The 21480-nt window shown below is 38.0% G+C and overlaps 1 protein-coding gene across 1 annotated transcript in view; it reads left to right on the top strand.

The window, feature by feature from the left end:
- Positions 1-20519, top strand: part of LOC120980387 (cadherin-11-like) — a 131437-nt gene extending 110918 nt beyond the window's left edge. Inside the window, exons 8-12 of the mRNA XM_040409471.1 lie at positions 8878-9011; positions 10185-10306; positions 11932-12052; positions 17665-17916; positions 19229-20519. Coding sequence (XP_040265405.1) covers positions 8878-9011; positions 10185-10306; positions 11932-12052; positions 17665-17916; positions 19229-19728 — 1129 coding nt within the window. The 3' untranslated portion in view covers positions 19729-20519. The remainder of the gene's footprint in view (positions 1-8877; positions 9012-10184; positions 10307-11931; positions 12053-17664; positions 17917-19228) is intronic.
- The last annotated feature ends 961 nt before the right edge of the window (positions 20520-21480 follow it).

Below are 21480 nucleotides of genomic sequence, written 5' to 3'. Positions count from 1 at the left end.
ATAATTTTAATAAATAAATTCTTTCATAGGTAGGTATTGAGATTTGAACCCCAGAGCTTCCGTATCACAGGCCTGGGGTTCCAATCCCAACAGAGACCTGTATGCTTGTGTTTTTTAGTAAAAGTCTCATGTGCTGGAAGAGGGCTCCTCCCCCAAAACTTGTTACATAGTTCCTTAAAGGGAACCTATCACATTGAACATGGCGTTTGAACTGGATGCAGCGTGTTATAGAGCAGGAGGAGCTGAGCATATTGATATGTGGTTTTATGGGAAAAGATTCAGTAAGACCTGTATTTTATGCATTTAAACTCTTGCTCATTCCTGCTCATTTGAAGTCCAGGAGGCGGTCCTATTAGTAATTGACAGCTATCTCTGTATATACAGTCATAGTGGGAAGGCTGTCAACCACAGATAGGACCGCCTCCCTGACCTCAAACTTTAGAATGAGCAGGAATTGAATGAAGTTATGCTGAACCTTTTTTTATATAAAACTACTTTAGAAAGGCACAAGGGACCATCATAGATGGAAGATATGTGTCACCGAGGTTCCTGGCCTCAGTGAAGTAGGAGCCAGTAGTGTAAATGTCCGCAGCAGTTGCTGATGGACACTTTGATAGTTAGCATAGCTGTGAAAAGCTAATCCGGGCCGGCTCTTACTGGGAGCAGCCAAAGTGCAGGGAGGGTTGGCTGTTCCCCATGGTCCAGGCCGGGTTTTGACGGGCTTACAAAAAGTCAGCCAGCAGGGTCAGTGGTGTGATTACCTGGCTGATGGTGGAGCTCTGTGTAGCTGTGTGTTTTTGGAGCCGAGTGAAAACCAGAGGGTCTCTGCTGAGAGACAAAGGACAAAGCAAGGTTCCCATCCACTCCGTGGGGAGTACGGTACTGTGCCCTAAAACTTTCTATGTGATTTTTGAGATTCAAGACTGAACTGTTTTTCTTTAAGTGTCAGCTGAAGTAAGCTGATCACTGCCGCCTGTTGAATTGTGGTGTGCCAACAATAAAATACATTTATTACTTTGATTTCCACCACTAAAAGGCTACTGTGTATTTATCTGAAGGCTACCATTTGGGAAATCCCTACACTACACATCAGTCTGCTCAGCTTCTCCTGCTCTATAACATGCTGCCTCTAGCTTAAGCACCATGTTCAACGTGACAGTTTCCCTTTTAAGGGGTTTTCGGTTATATTTAGTGTTGAGCGAACTTCTATTTTAAGTTCGGCGTCTAAAGTTCGGCTTCCGGTTAGCGGAGAATCCCGATATGGATTCCGAATTCCGTTGGGGTCCGTGGTAGCGGAATCAATAATGGCCGATTATTGATTCCGCTACCAGGGACCACAACGGAATTCGGAATCCATATCGGGATTCTCCGCTAACCGGAAGCCGAACTTTAGACGCCGAACTTAAAACAGAAGTTCGCTCAACACTAGTTATATTAAGTTATCTCCTATTAGATCGGTGGGGGTCCTACCACAAAAACCCCCACCAATCATTAGAAGAGGAACCCTGCACCCAGTGGAGCCTCCTAAAATGAATGGTGCTGTGGACTGTCAAAGAAATAAATGGAGAGTTGCGTGCATGCCAGACCAGCGACTCTGTTTATTTTGGGGGGCCCCCTTTCTTGTGTTTAGTTACTGCAGTGGAGTTAGCCTTCAATCTGTATATACAGTAACGTAGTCAATAGATTTACATATCTGTCCTGTTGAAAGTGCAAGAAACAGGGTCTTCACAGACGATACACCCTTGACACGTTCTGGTATCTTTGTGCTGTTAAAAGTACTTTTTTGTAACATGGAGTAAGGGCCGGGGTCTGAATCTAATTGCAGAAATGAATAATTAAAACACAGTTGCCACCATGAGTAAATAGCATGCCAGCCCAGACAACGGCAAGATGCGTCTCCTGAAGATCTTCTTTCTCTGAAGCCAATGTATTTTTCACGGTACTTAAATCTTAAACCGCTTAGTTAATGTAAACACTCAGTCACAAGATTGTTAAGCTGGTATCATTTAGTTAGAGCTTACAATGAAAATGAAAGGTACTTAATGTCCCATTGAGATTATACAGGACTGCCAACAAGAACTACATTACATTACATCTCTTAAATTGATGATGTTAACCTCGGATCTGACACAGTAGACAGAGTGACGGGGTTATGGATTAGTGAACCCAACTCTTGTTTCATTAATGGATTCCTTGGTGGATATGGAAGCTTGTAAGGTTGCCTGGGTATTGATAATCAGGAGCAGAGGTTGATTATCCAATTACATTTATTGACGTGCAGACCAATAAGTCTTATGTGTTGAGTGTACAAAAATCATTAAAACACATCAGTTAGAATGCATTAACACCCCATCCCCCCAATCATGATTCTGAAGTCTACGATATACAGGGGTTTAAAAGATGGTATATATATATATATATATATATATATATATACCTGAAACAACAGAATATATGATGTAATATAGTGAATGTGAACATTTGGTCACCAAGTGGTGAACACTGGTACTACAGCTTTCAGGGGGCAGGCTTAGTTGACATATACATGTACAGTATGGTAGACTGATACATTACTGAAGTATTCAGTGACTTTAATGCAAAGTCTGAACATTACTGTATACCTCGGGGGCAGTGCCAATACAAGAATTGATGTTAAAGGGGTCTTCCTAACATTAAATGTTAGTTTAACATAATTTATCATGAAAAAAAAATAGTTTGTACAGTTTGTAGTTTTTTGTTCTGTTACAAAAATGCTACAAAAATGGTCTAGTTGCAAGATATTTTTTTTTTTATTTCCTTATAAGGACCCCACCTAGTGCTCAATTTGTATAGTAATGTGTATGTCTTTCTACGGCGCTAAGTGAACAGGTCGCACATGCTCTGTTTCATCCTTCAACTGCCACCAGCAGGATCTTCTTATAGAAGCTGTGACAATTACAGGGAGAGAACTGCAGCAAAAAGGACATGACCCCTGAGCTGTGATAGGGAGAGAGTTGAAGCAGAAAGGAAATGGCCACTGACCTGTGATAGGGAGAGAGGTGCAGCAGGCAGAAAGGACATGCCCCCCTGAGAAAGGACATGCCCCTGAGCTGTGATAGGGAGAGAGTTGAAGCAGAAAGCAGTGAGGTGCAGCAGGCAGAAAGGACATGCCCCCCTGAGAAAGGACATGCCCCTGAGCTGTGATAGGGAGAGAGACACAGTGTGAAGGACGCCCACCCTGAGCTGCAATAAATCTAGCAGAGCAACTGGAGCAATGAATGTGGAGATCTCTGGATCCATGTGAGGTACAGGGATGGTTCTAGCTTTGTTAGAAAGAGATTGTCATGTCCTATATGAAGTCTGATCTTCATTTTTTACATTAGTCATGGGATGACCCCTTTGACACAGTGGTCATGCTGTTGCAGTGCATTGGTTGTTCAGTGGCTGCCAGTATGCTGACTCTCATTAATGACCATGAATAGGGAGAAAAACGACTTGCACTTTGAAAGCCAATAGAAAGGGTTAATAGGAAGACATAAAGCTGTTTTATTTACATTGATGGTATTATACTCTACTGTAGGGACCAGTGAACATTTCTATATGGCATCTTTGGAAATGACTTACAAGCAGTAGCATAATTGGTCATCAAACACTGAATACTTCAATATTTATAGCAGCTTTTTCTCATCTCCCAGAAGTAAGGAAACCAGTGTCTCCTACGGTATAGGGAAGCCATTGTTCAATCGGCAAAATAGCCTTGTAAGATGAATAGGGATATTAACCAAACCAGACATTCACCTGTAGAACGTTTATTAGGTTTTTTTTGTCCCTCGTCAGTATAGAGCAAGTTGCTGGTTGGGTGGATGACTTTGGCTAGATAAGAAGTCAACTAATATTCTGTACTGATGAAAGGCAGCTGTCTCCAGATGGGTGTCTGGCTTGGCTAATATCTCTAATTCTATTTCAAGGCTCTTTTATGGATAAGACATTGGCTTACAGAGTAGCTACCTACAGAGACAGCTTTCCTTCTGAAGAGCTAATTTGGCTAATTTGCATCTTTTTCTCATGGAGCATTGCTTGGAAGACTGCATACCTCATCCAGATCTGTTTAATGAGAACCAGTACCTCCAGAGTTTCCCAGCTTAGAAATCTAAATGATAAGAAATGGCTCTATGACCAGCTTCAGTTTTATTTCTCTATTAGGCTCCATTCACACATCCGCAATTCCGTTCTGCATTTTGCAGAACGGAATTGCAGACCCATTCATTTTTCCGTTCCTGAAAAGAATAGAACATGCCCTATTCTTGTCCACAATTGTGGACAAGAATAGGCATATTCTATTAGTGCTGCGATGTGCGGTCTGCAAAATGCGGAACGCACATTGCTGGTTTTTGTGCAGATCTGTGGATCTGCAAAACACACATGGATGTGTGAATGGACCCTAAACCAGATTCATTCCCTTCCCTGTTGATCATAAATAGTGATCTCTTTCTGTCCCCTTTTTTGGGGGGATTTTTTTTAACAGTAGAGATACCTCCCTCTGTGGCTGCCCACCATAGTGGCATATATTGTGCCTACTTTAGGAATTAAACTCTTGAATTTAAAATAAAGCAGTGACTAGTTTTCCCACTCTTGCTATATAAAAGTACATAAAGGAGGCATCTCAATGTTTCAAAATTCTTTAACTCAAGTGTGTTGTAGATATGTAGAGTAGACATACATCTTCTGTACTTTAGACAGTTCCCTGTATTATAGGCAATAGAGTGTCGTGGGATGCTTTTGTACTATTTTTGTTTTTATCTTTTGACCTACTGGATAAAATTACTAAAGTCCTGGTTCTTCTCAAAGTTCAACACCTAAAAGTAGCTGGAAAATATATTCAATGGTTTAGATAACACAAAGCAAATCTGTGAAATATGCACTGGTCACATAAGTATAGATTCCCAGACATCAATAGCAGCTGAAGTACCAGAGAAAAATTCAGGAGCCAGATTTTAAACTCTGTGAAGTTCTTTTGCCTCCTAGATGGAAAATAGAGTTTGTCAAAAGACACCAGCTACCAAATGAAAGAAAATGAAAAGTTAAAATGTAGGAAAATAGTTCACAAAAGAGCACATTTTGAGAAGACCACTCAAACCTAGCCAAGATCTTTCTGTAATTTTAAATTCCCTTTGCCTATTAGCTTGCTTCTTTAAGAGAACCACCCCTCAAGAAACCCATTTTTCTCTGAAATGGTAATTTCAAAGAGGTTTCACAAATAGCTTAAAGTCAGAATCTTGTAGGTAAGCTCATCCTGGATAGAAAGTGTTTGAATATGTTGTCCTGACCACTCCATACCTAGGCAAGATATTTCTGTCATTTTCAGGTCCCTTATATCCTGTGCTTATTAGGTCTCTTCTTTGAATGATCCATCCCTCAAGAAGACTGTTTTTTCTCTGAAGTGGTCACAAAAAGCTCAAAGTCAGATTTTTTTTTTTAGAAGGTGCTTGAATATGGTGTCTTGACCATGATGCACACATTTGTTCTTTTTTCCTTAAGGAGGACCTATCACCACTCCTGACATTCCTGTTTTAACAGCTTTATGCATTACCCATGTAATAAAAATTCTTGAGCATCTATTCTCATGGCTCTATGTTGTACCATTCCTTTATTATTTCTGCTAGAAGTTATGAATGAATTGCTAGCAGTCTGCAGTAAGGGTACAGAGGGGAGGTAACCAGTTGGGGGGGCTGTACCTGCATGTTGATATAGTACTTGAGTGTTTTTTTATATTTTTAGAAAAGATGCACTTGTCCAACAGTGGACATAATTGTCTATCTTGGCCTGGTTTATTTGCCTGTCTTGTCAGTTTATTGCTTTTTATATACTGGATATACCAAAGTATTAGAGAAACAATTATATTAATTCACATTTTAAATTTGCCTGATGGGACTAAAAAACAGTAAAAGTTTAATAAAGTTTTTTTTTTTTTTTTAGGGGTTCACATAAAAAATGGTTTCTGTAAAATTATTTATATTTTCTAAAAGTGTTAAAAAATGAACATATTTGGTATTGATGCAATCATACCTACTTTTGTGATGGAGTTAGCCTATTTCCACTCCCTTCCAAAAGGTGAAAAAATAAAAGTGAATCAATAATTTATGTCCCCCAAAATGGTTCTATAAATATAAGCCCTAATACAGCTAGATCAAAGGAAAATTTTAAAAAAAAATCATGTCTCTTGGAAAGCAGAAACATAATAACTATATTCTCCATGAAATGGGCTATTATTGTACAGAGGTAGTAAAATATAAAAGTAAAGTATACATATTTGGTATTGCCATAATCTTTTTAACCCATAGAACAAAGGTAACATTATGTTGCTTGGTAAAGGGTATACATTTAAAAGAAAAAAAGAAAAAATGCTAGTTCTCCTTCCTCCCCCCGCCAAATAAGAGTTAATAAAAGTTAATCAATAAGCTATATACGTACTCTAAAATGGTGCCAATTCATCCTGCAAAAAAACAAGCCATCATGCAGCTAAAAAAATGTAGAGAGAAAGAATAAAAATTCTGCTGTCCTCAAAGGAGTTGGCCATTTTCTGACTGGTTTCAAAACATGTTTCTAAGATAACCATATGGCATTTACTAATATAGTCATTGATATTCTGCACCATTTTCTATATTTCATAAGCTATGCCTCCTTGTTGTCCAAGTCTTTCGTTCTGTCCACACAGAGTTCCTGCCAATGTGACCAGGTAGATCTCTCAGTCACCTACCATCTGTACTTGCACTGTTGGGAGTTTATTGCAGGTGCATTGTGTTTGAATGGAGGAGGGTGACTAATGTGTCTGGCCACATGACACCCCATCAGCGGCCTTTATGCGGACAATGCAGAAGTTTTGCCCAACAAGGCAACATACTTTATGAAATATAGCAAACAGCACAGAATATCGAAAAGGGCTAAATGAGTAAGTGCCATGTAATCATAGTACATTGCATTGGTCGAAAAGTGGGCAACCTCTTTAGGTCCGTAACAGGCTTAGTCTTTAAAGGGTAAAATAGTAGAGTCATTTAATTAAGTTCACCTATTAGAATTCTGAGCAGCAGTGATGGGATGTAATTTCAGACTTTTTGCTTTGATTGTTTGTTTGAGCAATTTCAGTTCTTTCTCTGCACTGGGAGTTTGTCAGTAACAAATCTCTCCAGCCTGTTGGCGGTGTCTTCAGTGGGTGTAAACAGCCCTTTATTAATGTTTTCATTTGTTTGCAGACTAATAAATGACACAACCCCATAGGATGGCCATAAAATGAATTTCCGCAAGTAGGTCCTCTATATATTTTTCTGACATTCCAATGCCTGCAAGATATTCTTTTCCCTTGAGTTCTAGATTATGTATTCAGGACACTATTGCCATTGCCTATAGCTCTGTCATAATCTTGCTGTGCTTAATATTGCTGAACACATTAAAATTATAGAAGTACTACAATGCAGACTGGAGAAATTTAACTCTTAAAGCTTGCGCTCTACTAGCAGATAGAGCTGACCATACATTTTAGTCAACACTCATTTGACCGATGGCTATCTGTCCTGACCCTTCCATACAAGGGCCAAGCATGTATGTGTTATGAATGGGGAGAGGAGAGAAAGCTGCTCCCTGATACTTCTGGTAGCAGCTTATCTCCTCAAGAATAGAAGGATCGGCTAGGTTGAAATCCAACAGCCTTTTCCTTCTGAATCCCAAAATCTGGCATCTGAAGGAAAAGCAGAAGGAGAGCAGCGCTCATAGGTGGGACCGTTTTGACAGATAGTTTAATCTGCTGGTGAAAAAGGTTCACTTGGATGGGTTATGCTCGGAGCATAACACCAAATTCTGCGGTGGATAAAGTTATCTAGTGCGGCCAAACTTATTCCCTTTAAGGCACAGCGTGCCAGGCAGAAAATAGAGAAGAAAATACGTGTCAGCAGTGGTGCAACCAGGAATATCCAGACTTGAAGGTAAGTTTATAGCTTTTATTTATTTATTGTTTCAACAGATTTCGTGTTTCTGGGCCATAACAGTCCCTTCTTCAGAGCAAGTAAAAGAATCGAGGAGGGACCGTTCCGGCCCAGAAATGCGTAATCTGTGAAAAATATGAAATAGATAAAAGCTATACTTATCTTCAAGCTTGGACCTTCCTGGTTTCGCTGTTGCTGACCCGGATTTCCTTCTACAACATCTGCCATCTGAGGAAAGTTGGGAAGGCCCCAGTATACATTTGTTGGTTTGCAAAGTAAGTGTCTTCAGCCACCATTCATCTAATATATATAGCCATCTTAAAGCACCCAGGGACTCTAAGGATGTTTTGAGGACACATCTCTAAGGATGTTTTGAGGACACATCTGTAGATGATCATGACTGGATTGTCATACATACTTCTCCGAGTTAGAACTCATATTTTTTGAGTCATAGTTTATAAATTCATTAGAGAAGTGTTCTTGCTGGTGGTATTGACATCCTCTATTCATTCAGAGTGTAAGGTAATCATTTTTATGTAGAAATCCTTTGAAGCAAGTGCCGAAAGATGATCATTCATGTAACTGTTGAGCATCCTGGGACGTACTGTAGAACATCAAGTGCAACAACAGTTCATTGACTAGTCTGCTCTATATGGTATTTGGCATTACATTTTTTTTTATTTTCATTAATAGCAAGGAAAGCAGATCCTGATGTAGCAAAATGTTCCCTACATGCAGACATGAATAAATGATGAAGCTAAATTTCCTTTTAAAAGTTGTTTGATAGATTCCATTAATATTCGGAGTTTGCCATGCGTGCTGCTGGGAAACTACTCTCGAATGAATCTTTAATATCTAACACTTCAGCATCAGGCTGCTTAGTAATTTTCTTGTCTAATTACTCTGCGATCATCCTCTTTAGGTATGCAATCGATCGGCACACCGACCTTGACAGATACTTCAACATCCAAGATGATGGTGTCATCAAAACCATAAAGCCTTTGGATAGAGAGGAAACCGCTTGGCAAAACATCTCCGTGATAGCAACTGAAGCCTGTATGTATTCCCTAGACAGAGTGAATTTATTATCTATGATCCTTGTAGAAAGCAATGGAAAGTGTTCATTTGTTTCCGGCGTACTCAGTCTGGGAACAAATCACTCAAAAAAGAGATGAATGCATTGATTGATCTGCTGAGTAGTCTGACCTTACTTGGTTGTGTTGTTTGTGTATGTGAGGTCTTGTATCTGAGTTATGCATTCCACCATGGATTAGTTTGCTTAATGATTACTGCCATACAAGTTCAATTACTTTTTTTATGGATGCTTGAATCACAATATGACAAAACACATACCGTACATAAGCAATCATTATTTATAGAGGTTTTCAAAGCTTATAGCCAGACAACAATACAGGAGCCCATTAGGCAAAAGCACCTACCACCATATATATATCCTTGCTTCCTATTATCTACTACAGTGTCCCCCCACCATTGGCATGAAAGCTACATTTGGGAGTGAGTCCCCTCACTCTGTAAGAACGCTTAGATGCTGCAGTTGCTATTGACTGCTGCATATAAACGAGTTAAAAACTGGGATCAGAGTTCTGGAGTGCCTGACTATTTTGCAGCAAGGTGTTTGCTATATTTTACAGCTGTTGTGTCTGTGCGATCCACTCTGAAACTTTTTATACTGAACGTCATTCAGAACAAGATAAGTAAAGTTGAGCATATTCCCCAAAATTAATTTCGGCTAAGAAATTCAATTCAGGTACAAACTAATTCTACCCCAATTGAAAGTGCTATAAATGCCTGGAAAATCTCTCCCTGGAAAAATTTGACGTAAACAAATCTCAAGAAATTTTGAATCAAAATAAAAAAAAAACTGGACTGAATTTTGATTCTAACGAATCGATTCACTCATCTCTAATTAAGATTCATTCTATATATTATTATATGAAATGTTAAACTGCATTTATTAGCAAATGAACTCTGGAAGAGTATGTCAGCACCGCTCAATCTGTTGTTGTGGAAGACAGTAGTATTTTTCTCAAGGCCATTAGTCGAAACATCAATAATGTTTGTATGTAATGCAATTATTCCTTAATGAGGCATCTCTTGAGAATCTGATTCGTAACCCCCCTCCTTTTGGAATTTACAGGAAAAGTATGTTTTAATTACTTTTTTTTTTTTTACAGCATTTAAACCAATATTTTTTTTTGTTATCCACAGCAAACATGGGTCTTTCAAATAGCGTCTCTGTGGCAATTAAAGTTTTGGACAGGAATGACAATGCCCCAGAGTTTCCTAAGCCGTATGAAGCATCTGTATGTGAAAATGCGCAAGCAAACCAGGTATTTTCTGTTTTCTCATAGCGTTTGTTCTGTGCAGTCTTAAAGGGATTCCCCAGGCTTTTTAGAAAATCTGTTTGCTTTCTGTTCTGGTGTCGGAATAGAATTTGTTTGGTGGTTTCCTCTCTTTTGGGCAGCTAATTCCAACATCTTTGCTGTGCTCACACAGGCTGTGGCCTCCTATCCTCATGGTGCTGAACGTGAGATATGTGTTCCTGAGTTTTCCTGTTCAACGGCACATTCAGTATATGGAGCTGAGCAGGATGACTCAGAAACACATCCAGAGGCCACAGCCAGTGTGAGCACGGTACAATTGGCGGTCCGAAAGAGAGTTAACTACTGATCAAATTCTCTTTCCGTAATAACACAGAAGGCGGCTGTTATTTACCTTAAAGAGTAACTCTACCTTTGGTAAAAAAACAAAGAGGAAACTGTGCTGCTCAGAGCACTCTATCACTGTGGCTTTCATCGGCTCTTCTTGTATGTTGGAGCATACGGAGTACAGAACCATAGGAAATCCAAGAAGAGCTGATGAAAGCCAAAGGGCAGAGCACTCTGAGCAGCACTGGCGCCCCTCAATTTTTTACGAAAGGTTTAGTTACCCTTTAAAACATCAGTGTAAATATACAAGGCTTTAAAGGGATTGAAAGGCTGTGCACATGCTCGACTGGCCGCTCTGTTCATTTCAGGGAGCTCCACGGGGTTCTTGTGATTAGTGGGGGATCCCAGCAGTAGGACTCCACCTCTCTAATAGTTATTACCTATTCTGTGGATAGGGAATAACTTAATATAACCGGAATACCCCTTTAGACATTGCACATTACACATTGAAATCATTGGGCTGTCCACCTAAATGAATGATGGGACAGGTCCTCCAGAATGCTCTTTGAAGACCATTTTCATTTTGGATGACAGATGAGGGTCCTGAATAGACCCTCAATGATTACATGGGTAAAATAAGTTCTAGTAGCAAAATTAGACCATCTGTTTCAAGAATAAAAAATACAAATCCTTAGCCAGTAGTGTAGACCCTCAACTGAAAGTTGCATTCATACAATGGTTCTGAAGGACAAGTCCTTCTAAATAAGCAGACATAAACAGTTTGTCAGTATTATAGATTTTGAACATATGCTGTATTTTATTGATCTACCTTGAGCCATGCTACTGTATATCAGATACATCTCGGTACGTGACCGCCATACTTTTTCAGAAGATAAATCTGTTGAAGATGTAACCTTTCTGCACATCTGGTCATGTTAGTGAGGTAATGGGTTCTTATTGAACAACTCCAGTAGATCAAGAGTTAAAGTAGTTAGAAAGAACAGAATCCTTCAATGGTACAGATAGACTAATGTTAGGTAGTTTGTATTGAAAGAGTTGTGCAAGATTAGAAAATATGGCTGCTTTAAGGTATTTCAAAACTGCATTACTCCAGTCAATGGCTTGTATCTACTAGTTCAGCTCAGCTTAAGTGAAGTTGCTAAGCAGCAAGACTACATGTAGGCCAGTGTGATGCTGTTTTTGAAAAAAGCAACCATGTTTTTCTAGTCTACAACTTGTAAAGTGACATAAGACTAGAAGAAATTAGTGAGGCAAATTGAAAATATTTTGATTTTTCTTCTCTACAGAAATTTTTTACAGTGACAGCTGTAGATAAAGATGACACTGCGAATGGCCCTCGGTTTTTCTTCAGTTTTCCAAAAGAAATTGTGCATCCACATGCAAATTTTACCATAAGAGATCAGAAAGGTTTGTACACGAAAAATCTCAATATTGTTTGTCTTTGTCAGACTATGTGGAAACCTTTAGACAGGACAGTTCTATCTTCTCCCTTGATTTCATGTAGCGGGACCAAATAACCAATACCATCTAGTACTTAAAGTTTTGAAGCACAACCAGCGGCGCTCTATACAATGCCATGTGGCTCCTTTAAGGCGTGTCCAACATTAGAAAAATGTTAAACCACTTTTAAGGAACGGGTCCACTATTGTCCATGGGGTATACTTAATAATGCAGTTCAACCCGATTTAAGTGAATGAGGCTGAGATGCCATTCACGATCTAGCCAACAGTAGACCTATGGAAAATATCAGACTCTTTTTTTTTTTCTAGTACAACCCCTTTTTAACTGTTGACTGAAGATTATACTAATGTCCTTCCATTAGAGAGTATTCCTGAAAATTGTCCTCAGGTTCCGAACCATGTCATTGGAAGCTGATACCAGCCTAAGCAGCTTATGGTTCCTTCTAGGTCAAGATCACTGGCACTTGACACTACTATACAACTATCCCTGGCAGATGTGACTTTCTCCTGGAAAAAAAATGTTCTCACTATTTAGGCTACTTTCACACTAGCGTTTTGGCTTTCCGTTTCTGAGATCCGTCATAGGCTCTCACAAGCGGTCCAAAACGGATCAGTTTTGCCCTAATGCATTTTGAATGGAAAAGGATCCCCTCAGAATGCATCAGTTTTCCTCCGATCAGTCACCATTCTGCTCTGGAGGCGGACATCAAAATTTTGCTGTCCGCCTGACAAAGCAGAGCCAAGCGGATCCGTCCTGGCACACAATGTAAGTCAATGGGATCGGATCCGTTTTCTCTGACACATTCTGGCACAATAGAAAATGGATCCATCCCCCATTGACTTTCAATTGTGTTCAAGACGGATCCGTCATGGCTATAGAAGACATAATACAACCGGATCCGTTCATGACAGATGTATTATCCGTTCATGACGAATCCACAAAAAACGCTAGTGTGAAAGTAGCCTTACATGTGCATGTCTTAGTTAGTAACTATGTATAGATCAAATAGGGGTAAGTGTCTGAACAAAGAGACCCACTTTTACTGGGGTACTGGTCTCCAGGTGATTATAAATGGAGAACATTCAAAACAAGGTCATGTTACCAGTGGGGTTCCACAGGGATCTGTACTGGGACCAATTTTGTTTAATATCTTCATAAGTGATATTGCAAAAGGCCTCGATGGGAAGATGTGTCTTTTTGCTGATGACACAAAGATATGTAACAGGGTTGATGTTCCTGGAGGGAAACGCCAAATGGAAAAGGATTTAGGAAAACTAGAAGAATGGTCAGAACTCTGGCAACTGAAATTCAATGTGGATAAGTGCAAGATAATGCACCTAGGGCGTAAAAACCCAAGGGCAGAATATAGAATATTTGACACAGTCCTGACCTCAGTATCTGAGGAAAGGGATTTAGGAGTAATTATTTCAGAAGACTTAAAGGTGGGAAGACAATGTAATAGGGCAGCACGAAATGCCAGCAGAATGCTTGGATGTATAGGGAGAGGTATAAGCAGTAGAAAGAGTGAAGTGCTTATGCCGCTGTACAGAACACTGGTGAGACCTCACTTGGAGTATTGTGTTCAGTACTGGAGGCCATATTTCCAGAAGGATATAGATACTCTAGAGAGAGTTCAGAGAAGAGCTACTAAACTAGTACATGGATTGCAGGATAAAACTTACCAGGAAAGGTTAAAGGACCTTAACATGTATAGCTTGGAAGAAAGAAGAGACAGAGGGGATATGATAGAAACTTTTAAATACATAAAGGGAATCAACTCGGTAAAGGAGGAGAGCATATTTAAAAGAAGAAAAACTACCACAAGAGGACACAGTTTTAAATTAGAGGGGCAAAGGTTTAAAAGTAATATAAGGAAGTATTACTTTACTGAGAGAGTAGTGGATGCATGGAATAGCCTTCCTGCAGAAGTGGTAGCTGCAAATACAGTGAAGGGGTTTAAGCGTGCATGGGATAGGCATATTGCTATCCTTCATATAAGATAGGGCCAGGGGCTATCCATAGTATTCAGATATATTGGGCAGACTAGATGGGCCAAATGGTTCTTATCTGCCGACACATTCTATGTTTCAATGTTTCTGAGACTAGAGATTGGAAGCAAACCACTGACTGTAATGACTTTGCTTTGTATTTTTGACAGTATACTTGGCTACTGACATTACATTAGAACATTTTTTGCACTTTCTGAATTTATCATTGTAGGTGTATTTGAGGCTTACTTATAGAATGGAGGTGTTATGTGCATCTGCGCCAAATTAATGTAAGTGAGGTACAGTACTAATACATTTAGGGCAAGTTCACTGTGGTTGCGCATATTTCAGTTAAATTAATTTTCTGAGATTTTTTTTTTTGATCGTTGAGGGTTTGTCATCTGATCAGATCTTGGAGAAGGCACTGGCACTCGCAATAACATCACGGCCTTCTGGCAGCTTAGCTTTTGTTCATACGAATATTAGAAAACCAGAAGAAGACATAAGGAAAACCTAACTAAAATAAATGTATTTCTTGTTCTCTTGACTGAGATCTGTTCTTTTTGCCCAAAAACTTGGACCAAATACATACATAGTCCAGTTTACAAAAATAGAACTGAGGTTTTTCTTTCAATCTGAAGCAACAGATAGGAAGAAGATTAAAGTGGATCTATGAGTCTTTCATCCGAGGACAACAGAAGGGAACATACTGAAAGTGGACATCTTATTAGTAGTGTTGGTCAAGCACCAAAGTGCTCGTGTGCTCTACAGAACACCCGAGCACAATGGAAGTCAATGGGAGAACCTGAGCATTAAACTAGGCACCCCCTGCTGTGAAGAGGGGAGGGTATCAGGACTCTAGTTTGGCTTAGGAGTCCCTGCTCTGACACCATATATAGCTATGTCCATATATGGAATCAGTGCTTGGGGACACCCAGTGTATTTAACTCTAATTTAGCCTCTATTTCTGAAAAGTTTCTGGTGGGATTCGAACTTACAACCTTCTACATTACAGCCAAGAGTCTTAACCACTACACATGGCCAGTTACTTAATAAAAAATAGTAAAATAGTAGTAAGTATTCCTATACAGCAGAAGTCTCATATATATATATATTTTTTTTTTTTTTTTTTTTAAGCAGCTGGCCATGCAGCTATATAGTGTAGTGGTTAACATTCTGGGCTGTAATGTAGAAGGTTGTGAGTTTAAAGCCTGTTTTGAACCTTTCAGAAATAGAGGCTAAATTTAATTTTAACATATATATAAGTTTTTAGCTATAATATATTTACATATATTATTATATATTTAGAATAAATAATATATTATAATATATGTAAATATATTATGGCTAAAACATCAGTAGTAGTTTCGCACATATTATGCATTCATATATATCAGAAGTATCATATTATATATATATATATATATATATAGCCTCTATTTCTGAAGGGATTTGAACTCATAACCTTCTATATTACAGACCAGAATGTTAGCCACTACACTATAGAGCTGCATGGTCAGTTGCTTACTAGTAAGTATTCCTATATAGCAGAAGTCTCATATTTATTCTTAGTAACTGGCCATGCAGCTCTATAGTGTAGTGGTTTACATTCTGGGCTGTAATATAGAAGGTTGTGAGTTCAAATCTCGTCAGAAATAGATGCTAAATTTAATTTAAACATATATATAAGTTTTTAGCCATAATATATTTACATATATTATTGTATATTTAGAATATATAATATATTATAGTATTTGTAAATATATTATGGATAAAACATCAGTAGTAGTTTCCCACATATTATGCATTCATATATATCAGAAGTATGATTTTATCTTTAGAAATAGAGGCTAAATTAGATTTAAATACAGCATGCTCGCCCAACACTACTTATTGTCTATGGTTTTAGTAACTATTTTCATGTAAAAAGCTTTTAAAATACTGCCTCAGAGTGACCCTCAGAATGAGCATATGAGGCCTTCTCGCTTTGCTCACACAGGCTGGCTTACATCTTTCCTTGTATACACGAATCAGACTGTGAAGGTGGGGAAGTGTTAAACTTAGACCAGTCTAGAAGTCCGGCAGCATTTAGACACATTTTCATATAAAAAAGGAAGACTTAAACCATAGAAAACTATAAATCCCCAAGTTCTGCATCTTCTCCTCTATTCAATGCTGCCCTCACATAGGAACATTTCAAATATATCCGTGTTAAACTCCAGTATGAGTAGAGGCATTGCCTGATGTTAGTAGCCACCCTAAAGTATGTCTACATTGTAGTGTGGACCATTTTCTTGAAATACGAAAGGTGCATAGAGACATAAAAAAATAAAAGTAAAATAAATAAAAATTTTGGTCTGCTAGTTTTCTGTATTCTTGTTTTCAAACATGCAGTTTAGAGTTTAGAAAGGCTTTCTATGGGCAAATTACTTTTTGAAAAACCACATCGTAAACAGTGCCGACAGGTATAAGAACTCTGATATGTGAGTCTATTATTGACCTTTAAAGTGAATATATTTCCCTAATTTACTTTTAATAGAGTTCTTTTTTTACTGCTTTCAAGAAGTAATTACATGATGCAGTAACCAAAGAAAGATGCAATCGCAGCCTGCATCCTCTTTTAGTGGCTTCCAATGGTAATACGTCTTACGTTATAATCCCTATTTTGCATAAAAGAAGTGGATGGGATAATTGGAAATATTGTGCTTTGTTAAAGGATTGAGTCTCTTTCAATGTGTGCCGCCATACCTATCACCATCTAAATTAACACGGTCGCATTTTCAGAAATATTTTGCTTTACCAATTGATTTTTTTTCGAGTCTCTGATGAAAATTCTTTTGTGCAGCTCTTTCCTTTATTTAGACGCACATCAATATCCCATTTATACAAAGGAGTTTTTTTCATTAAAGAAAATAACATGCTATCGAAAAATGTATGAGATTTAACAAAGCTGTTTGGCAGATTTTTCTGTGTCATATAAATAAAATAGATGGCAATAAGAAAAATTCGCATGCCAACTGATTTGTTCTTTTGTTGTTGAAGGAAAGGGAGCAGAACTGATTTGGAGCTCAGGAGGAGTTATTGTTTCTGGACTTATCTTTAGATAGAGATGTGTCCTCCCTAATCTTTGCTTGCTTTTTGCTTAAAAGGACCTGTCACCTAGGCCTTCTCTAGAAATGACACCTGCCATTACCTGGCTGTAGTGCCGCCTTTAGATTCCATTATCCAAAAAAAGAAGATAGAAACCATGCACCTATAACTGCACTAGAAAAATGAGCAATCACAATAAAAAAGGAATAAAAACTGTTAAAACATCTAAAATTACACAGAAGAATCTTATGTTTCAAGTCCCTAATCCATGATAAGGTCAGAAGGGCAAAATCAAGTATAAAATAGGCATTGTACAGACATATTTGTGTACAGGGTCCTAAATACCCCAAAATCTTGTAATTAGACTGTGTAATATTGACAACCCTCCATGGTGTATATAGACTGTGAGGTATAAACCAGTAGACTTATTTAATTTTATGCTTATCCTTATTTAATTTTTAATTTTTTTTCCTTAAACAGATAACACAGCAGACATTCATATTGGACGGGCATCTGTCAGTCGGCAGAAACAAAAAATGCACTTGCTTCCTATTGTAATCAGCGATGGTGGATCCCCTCCGATGAGTAGCACTAATACCCTTACCATACGCATATGTAGCTGTAGCAGTGACGAAACCATCCTCTACTGCAATGATGAACCACTATCTCTCAATGCAGGGCTCAGCACGGGGGCACTCATTGCCATTCTTGCTTGCATTGTCATTTTATTAGGTAAGTTATAGTTGAGTCATTTTATCATACTGTATTCATTCTGTAGTTACTGCAGATTCCTCACCAGTTCCAAAATTGTTTTGTGCTTTCAGTGAATGGAAATTATTTTTTAGTCTGAAAGCCCATTCTGGTCGTCAGTAATTGTCCTTTTTCAGTTGGGCGTTATTAGGACAGAGTTTGCATTTTTCTGAATGTACTTTGTTTTCATTCACTGAAGCATAATTTATGCAAAATGTAAAACTCCTTGAATTTTTTTATACTGGATAGGTATTGCAACGAAATGCTCATGTATACTGCTGTATCGCATCATGCAACCTTCAAGTTTTATAAATCCATAATCAATGGCAATAAGAAAAATTTGCATGTCAACTGATTTGTTCTTTTGTCATTGAAGGAAAGGGAGCAGAACTGATTTGGAGCTCAGGAGGAGTTATTGTTTCTGGACTTATCTCTAGATAGAGATGTGTCCTCCCTTATCTTTGCTTGCTTTTTGCTTAAAAGGACCTGTCACCTAGACCTTCTCTAGAAATGACAGCTGGCATTACCTGGCTGTAGCGCCGCCTTTAGTCTATGAAGATTGTATAGACTTTTTTAGGACACCACCGTATGTTCACATACCTGTAATTTCATATAAAAGTTGCATGCTCCATTGAATGATGTATTATAGAGGTATTCTGCCCTGCAAGCATCGCTTTTATGAAAAAGTAACCCCATAATACAATGTTCCACAGAGCACAATATGGTCACACACAGTATGGCAATGGTCCGATTGTTTGTAGGCACATGGACTTTCTGTGTTTCCGTGCAACATTCTCCAAAGGATTCTTCAGTTACAAGTAGAGATAGGTTAATTGATTTGATACGAATCGGATTTCACACAAATCTGGAAAAAATGTTAGATGCATCTGAATGCAAGTTTTGGGTAATTCGAGATAGACCTCAGATAGGAGACCTCAAAGTGTCATACACTAGTTTTCAGGCCAATTGGAGCCCTTTCGATTCAGGTAGAATTGGTTTAGGCCTAAATTTAACTGGTCAATTACATTTTTTGTGATTCGCTCATCTCCAGTTGTGAGAAAAAAAGTTGTTTTTAGCTCTTCTACATATGACAAACTTAGAATTCTTCATTCAGATGGCATGCACACATTTATAATAATATAAAAGACATACCCATGGTTTCAGTCGAATATTCCATTATATGTACTTTTCCATCAATAATTTATTGCAGTCAAAAAATTTGAGCTTCTCAATTATTTTCTCATAGAGATCATTCCATATATCAAAAAATATTTATCTTTTATTCTACCTGCAGTGATCGTGGTACTGTTTGTGGCCCTGAGAAGAGAGAAGAAGGAACCTCTCATTGTCTTCGAAGAAGAAGACATCCGTGAAAATATAATAACTTATGATGATGAAGGTGGAGGAGAGGAGGACACTGAAGCCTTTGACATTGCTACCCTACAGAATCCTGATGGAATTAATGGGTTTATTCCACGTAAAGATATAAAACCTGAGTACCAATACTCTCCACGAGATTTCGGAATAAGACCAGCTCCTAACAGTGTTGATGTTGACGATTTCATTAACTCAAGGATACATGAAGCTGACAATGATCCAACAGCACCGCCCTACGATTCCATTCAAATCTATGGATATGAAGGGCGAGGTTCTGTAGCTGGGTCTCTCAGCTCTTTAGAGTCGGCCTCCACAGATTCAGATCTGGACTACGATTATCTACAAAACTGGGGACCTCGATTTAAGAAACTAGCAGACTTATATGGTTCCAAAGACACTTACGAAGATGATTCTTAACGATAAAGTACTAAACTTGGCCTTAAGAACTATGTAATGTTCTCAACAAATCCAGAGAAAACATTAACAGGTATTTTTTTTAAAGGAAAGAAAAATTAAAGGCTTCTTTGACCTCTAATGGTTTACAAACTGATTTCCTTCAAAGGATCTTAGAAGTGGTGGTGAATACTGTGAAAACCCTACAACCTGTGTTGAAGTAATCAGTCACCTGGGACAAAACCACTTGCAAAGTGCAGTCGATATGAGAAAGCGGAAAGGAGGAAACACTTGATTCTGAGGGGAGATATTTTACAGTATGTATCGTAACCATCCCGACCTTCGTCCAACAAAGCTTCCACAAAAAAGAAAGGATAACAGTTTTGAGCTGTAACGTCGCCTTAAACTATGGACACTTTATATGTAGTGCATTTTTAAACTTGAAAAGGAAAAAAAAATATAAAAAAACAATATAATATTCAGCCAGCTTCAACTCATATAATGTATGTACAGTAAAATGTACAATTATAATGTCTCTTGAGCATCAGACTTGTTACTGCTGATTCTTGTAAATCTTTTTTGCTTATAATCCCGTCTTAAAACTAATACGTGCCAGAATCGCACCCCTATTTCTATGTCATTTTTAATGTATCTATTTGTACAATTTTAAAATTCTTATTTTAGTATACATACAAAATATCAGTATTCCGACATGGTACGGCATCACACTTATATTTTATGAACATCGTACTGTTGCTTTAATATGTGCTTCAATATAAGAAGCAAACTTTGAAATAAAATTGACTTTTTTTATTTCCGTTTGTGATTTGTAGGTATTTTCTACAGGATATGTAGTATTAGAGTTATTTTTCATTTACAGTACTGTATAGATTTTTACATTTGATTTTCTTTGTTCATTATTTTTTATATAATAATTTTTCTGTTAAGTATCATGGCACTCTAGAACTTAGACTAATACTTTACTTTGTGTATGTTTAAATATTTTAATTTTAATTCTTCAAGAATTTTTTTCTGCTTAGTTTCATGGCACTCTTCAAATAGTAGTATTTTCAGATATCAACGTAAACTAATACTACTATTTTTTAGTTAACCATACAGTGGATTTATAGCGAAATTTTCAGCAAAATAACAAAAAATAATACAATTAACATGTCTAGAGAGGTTACAATTGTATATTTATGATACTCTTTAGAACTCAACCCAAACTTGCAGATACAGCATCTACAAGACTGGTGTTTCCCAAACCTACCCTGTAGGAATCTGACAAACCTTGTCTTGAGGATTTCCTTGAAGAGGTTTTCCATCTTCTAGATATTGGTGACCTATTCTCCAGATAGGTGGGGGTACAACATCTGGCACCACCACTGATCAGCTGTTTGAGGCTCCGATAGGCTCTGTCTACCGGTATGTTTCCAGTGAATGTGGCTTCCACAAACAGCTGATCAGTGGGGGTACCAGGTGTCAGGCCCTCACCAATCTGATATTGATGACTTATCTGGAGGAGTAGGTCATCAATATGTAAAAGGTGGAAAACAATTTCAATATTACACAGGTGATTTACAGACTCCAATTAACTGTATAATTAACAAATGTGTTTCCCCATTGGGAAATTATCTAGGCAGGGTTCAAACAGGAAAAATTTGGTAAACACTAGACTAGACTAATGATCTCCAATCTGTGGCTCTCTAGATATTTAAATAAAAGAACTTAAATAAAACTTCCAGCATGCCCTGCCACGCTTGGTCACAAGTTGGA

The sequence above is a fragment of the Bufo bufo genome, chromosome 10 (assembly GCF_905171765.1).
Source record: "Bufo bufo chromosome 10, aBufBuf1.1, whole genome shotgun sequence".
In the NCBI taxonomy this organism is placed as follows: domain Eukaryota; kingdom Metazoa; phylum Chordata; class Amphibia; order Anura; family Bufonidae; genus Bufo; species Bufo bufo.
Note: the sequence above shows the minus strand (reverse complement) of the source record. Positions and strands in the feature narration are given on the sequence as shown.